The sequence below is a fragment of the Raphanus sativus genome, unplaced genomic scaffold, assembly GCF_000801105.2.
Source record: "Raphanus sativus cultivar WK10039 unplaced genomic scaffold, ASM80110v3 Scaffold6015, whole genome shotgun sequence".
In the NCBI taxonomy this organism is placed as follows: domain Eukaryota; kingdom Viridiplantae; phylum Streptophyta; class Magnoliopsida; order Brassicales; family Brassicaceae; genus Raphanus; species Raphanus sativus.
The window spans coordinates 1-2050 of NW_026621308.1; the positions used below are offsets into that span (position 1 = coordinate 1).

The following is a 2050-nucleotide window of genomic DNA, read 5'->3' on the forward strand; positions in this document are numbered from 1 at the left end:
ATACTCGATAAATTAATAATCTCTATATATTAATAAATATTTGAAAGAAAATTATGTCCGCATGTGCGGGCAAACCACCTAGTTACATTGAAATTATAAAATGATATTTTTGTGTAAATAATTTTTTTTTGAAAATGATACTCTTTCACAAACAGAGGAAGCAACATTTAGACGAATTTAAGTATTAATATTGATAGAATTCTTTTTCAAAAAAAAAATAATATTTATAGAATTACATATTTCATAAATGTTACTATTATTTTATGTATTTAAAACTAGTAATTTGAAAGCATTTATATGTGTTAAATATATTTTGTACATAGATTTTATTTCTAGTTGTCTAAAACTAGTGTATGAATCAATTTTATTTACGTAAATATATTATTTATGTAAAATGGATATCATTTTAGGCCATGTTCGCATGTATGGGTAGGCACTAAATATTCGTTTAGCACCTAGCGTCTAGTGAGTTTTAGGATCTTGAGCGACCTTCTTGTGTGTAGATGAAATTTAATCAGACAGACGCAAACAAACAACGTAGGTTTTGTGATAATACCTTTTCATCTTTCCACATGACCGATGTGTAGATCTCAATGACTCCTTGGCAACACATCAATAAGGCCAAAGAAATTGCGTCTCCTATCTGTATCTTGCAATACACGGAAGCGGCTGCGGTTCCAAGGAACTTGCAGGTGTAGGTAATGAGGATCACGGCCTCAATGACCTTCACCTGGCTCTTTTCAATCTTTAAGAAATTGGTCTGTATTCCACTAATGGCAATAAAACATGGGAGCATAAGGCTTGTTGCAAACATCTCGAGCTTGGTCGTGAGCCCTGTCCCTAATGGAGGTCCATCAGGGAGCGATACACCTAGCCAAAACGCTCCAAACGCTGCATGGACGCCAAGCACTTCTGATCCCAAACTTATCACAAACAAGACCATTATGATAGGGAAGAACGGTATGTCGTTTGTTTTATCAACCGAAACGCTTCTTTTCTGCGTCAGCCAGATGATCAAAGGTCTGCAGATGAAAAAGATAGATAGGAGAAGAACGGTGATCCAAGCGAATGACCAGACGGTAGCGAGGGTACCGTCCTGTAAGAACATTCTGAAAAGGAGTGCAATGATCCAGCTAAAGGCCTCGCAGACAATGGAGCAATTTGTGGCTAATCTCCCGAGATCAGAGTTAAGGATGTTGAGCTCGGCTAAGACGGTTGTGGTTACCGGGAACGAGGTCATTGCGTTGAGGGAGATCACCGTGTGGATGCAGTGGGAAACTTCTGGTGAGAGCTCGAAAGTGTTTTTCAAGAGGAGGACTGTGAGGTTACCTAGGGAGAACGGGAAGGCGTAAGAGGCTGTACCAATGATCAAGGCTTTTGAACCTGCTTTACGTAGAATGCTAGCGTCGATTCTTAGACCTAGTAAGAAAAGATGCATGAAGAAACCAATGTTTGAGAAGGTTTGTAGATTGATTTTGGCACTTATGGGAAAGAACATCGCCATGTATCCCCTGATTTGGCCTAAGAGAGACGGTCCTAGGATTATACCAGCCTGCCAGTAAACATTTTGAAAAATTCAACAAAAGAGAAATGTAAAGAGCTTTCAGGGTTGCAGGCAGGCTCAACATTTTTATGAGTAGTCATAGGGCAATTTTTTTTTTAACTCTTACAATTTATGTTTACTTTTGAGTTTTAAACAATTTCTTTATTTTGAAAATTTTATCAGTATTATTTTATAAAATTTGCAATAAAAATAAAATTATGTGCATATGAGGAATTTTTCAATCTAAATCTCTATAATATTATTTGAGAAGTCAGTTTCATATGTGTCGCGCTTACATTGATTCTCACAGTGGTTGATTACACGAATACTCTTAATGAATTAATTTTAGTTATACATATCTTTACTAAAAAATTGTTTAGTTTCCTTTTTGTTAATAAAGCTTTAGTTATCTTTATTTATTATAGTTTATTTATTTCATAAACCCATATATAATAAAAAGGAAATATCTATAAAATATATAGATTTTGTATATACAAAAAACGGATT

At 35.1% G+C, this 2050-nt stretch overlaps 1 protein-coding gene across 1 annotated transcript; it reads right to left on the reverse strand.

Moving 5' to 3' along the window:
* Positions 1 to 556: 556 nt before the first annotated feature.
* Positions 557 to 1552, reverse strand: LOC130507811 (cation/H(+) antiporter 14-like; the record flags this gene model as incomplete). The annotated part of the gene is made up of 1 exon (XM_057002456.1): positions 557 to 1552. A coding segment is annotated over one exon (996 nt), but the record flags the coding sequence as incomplete, so codon positions are not given.
* Positions 1553 to 2050: the final 498 nt, after the last annotated feature.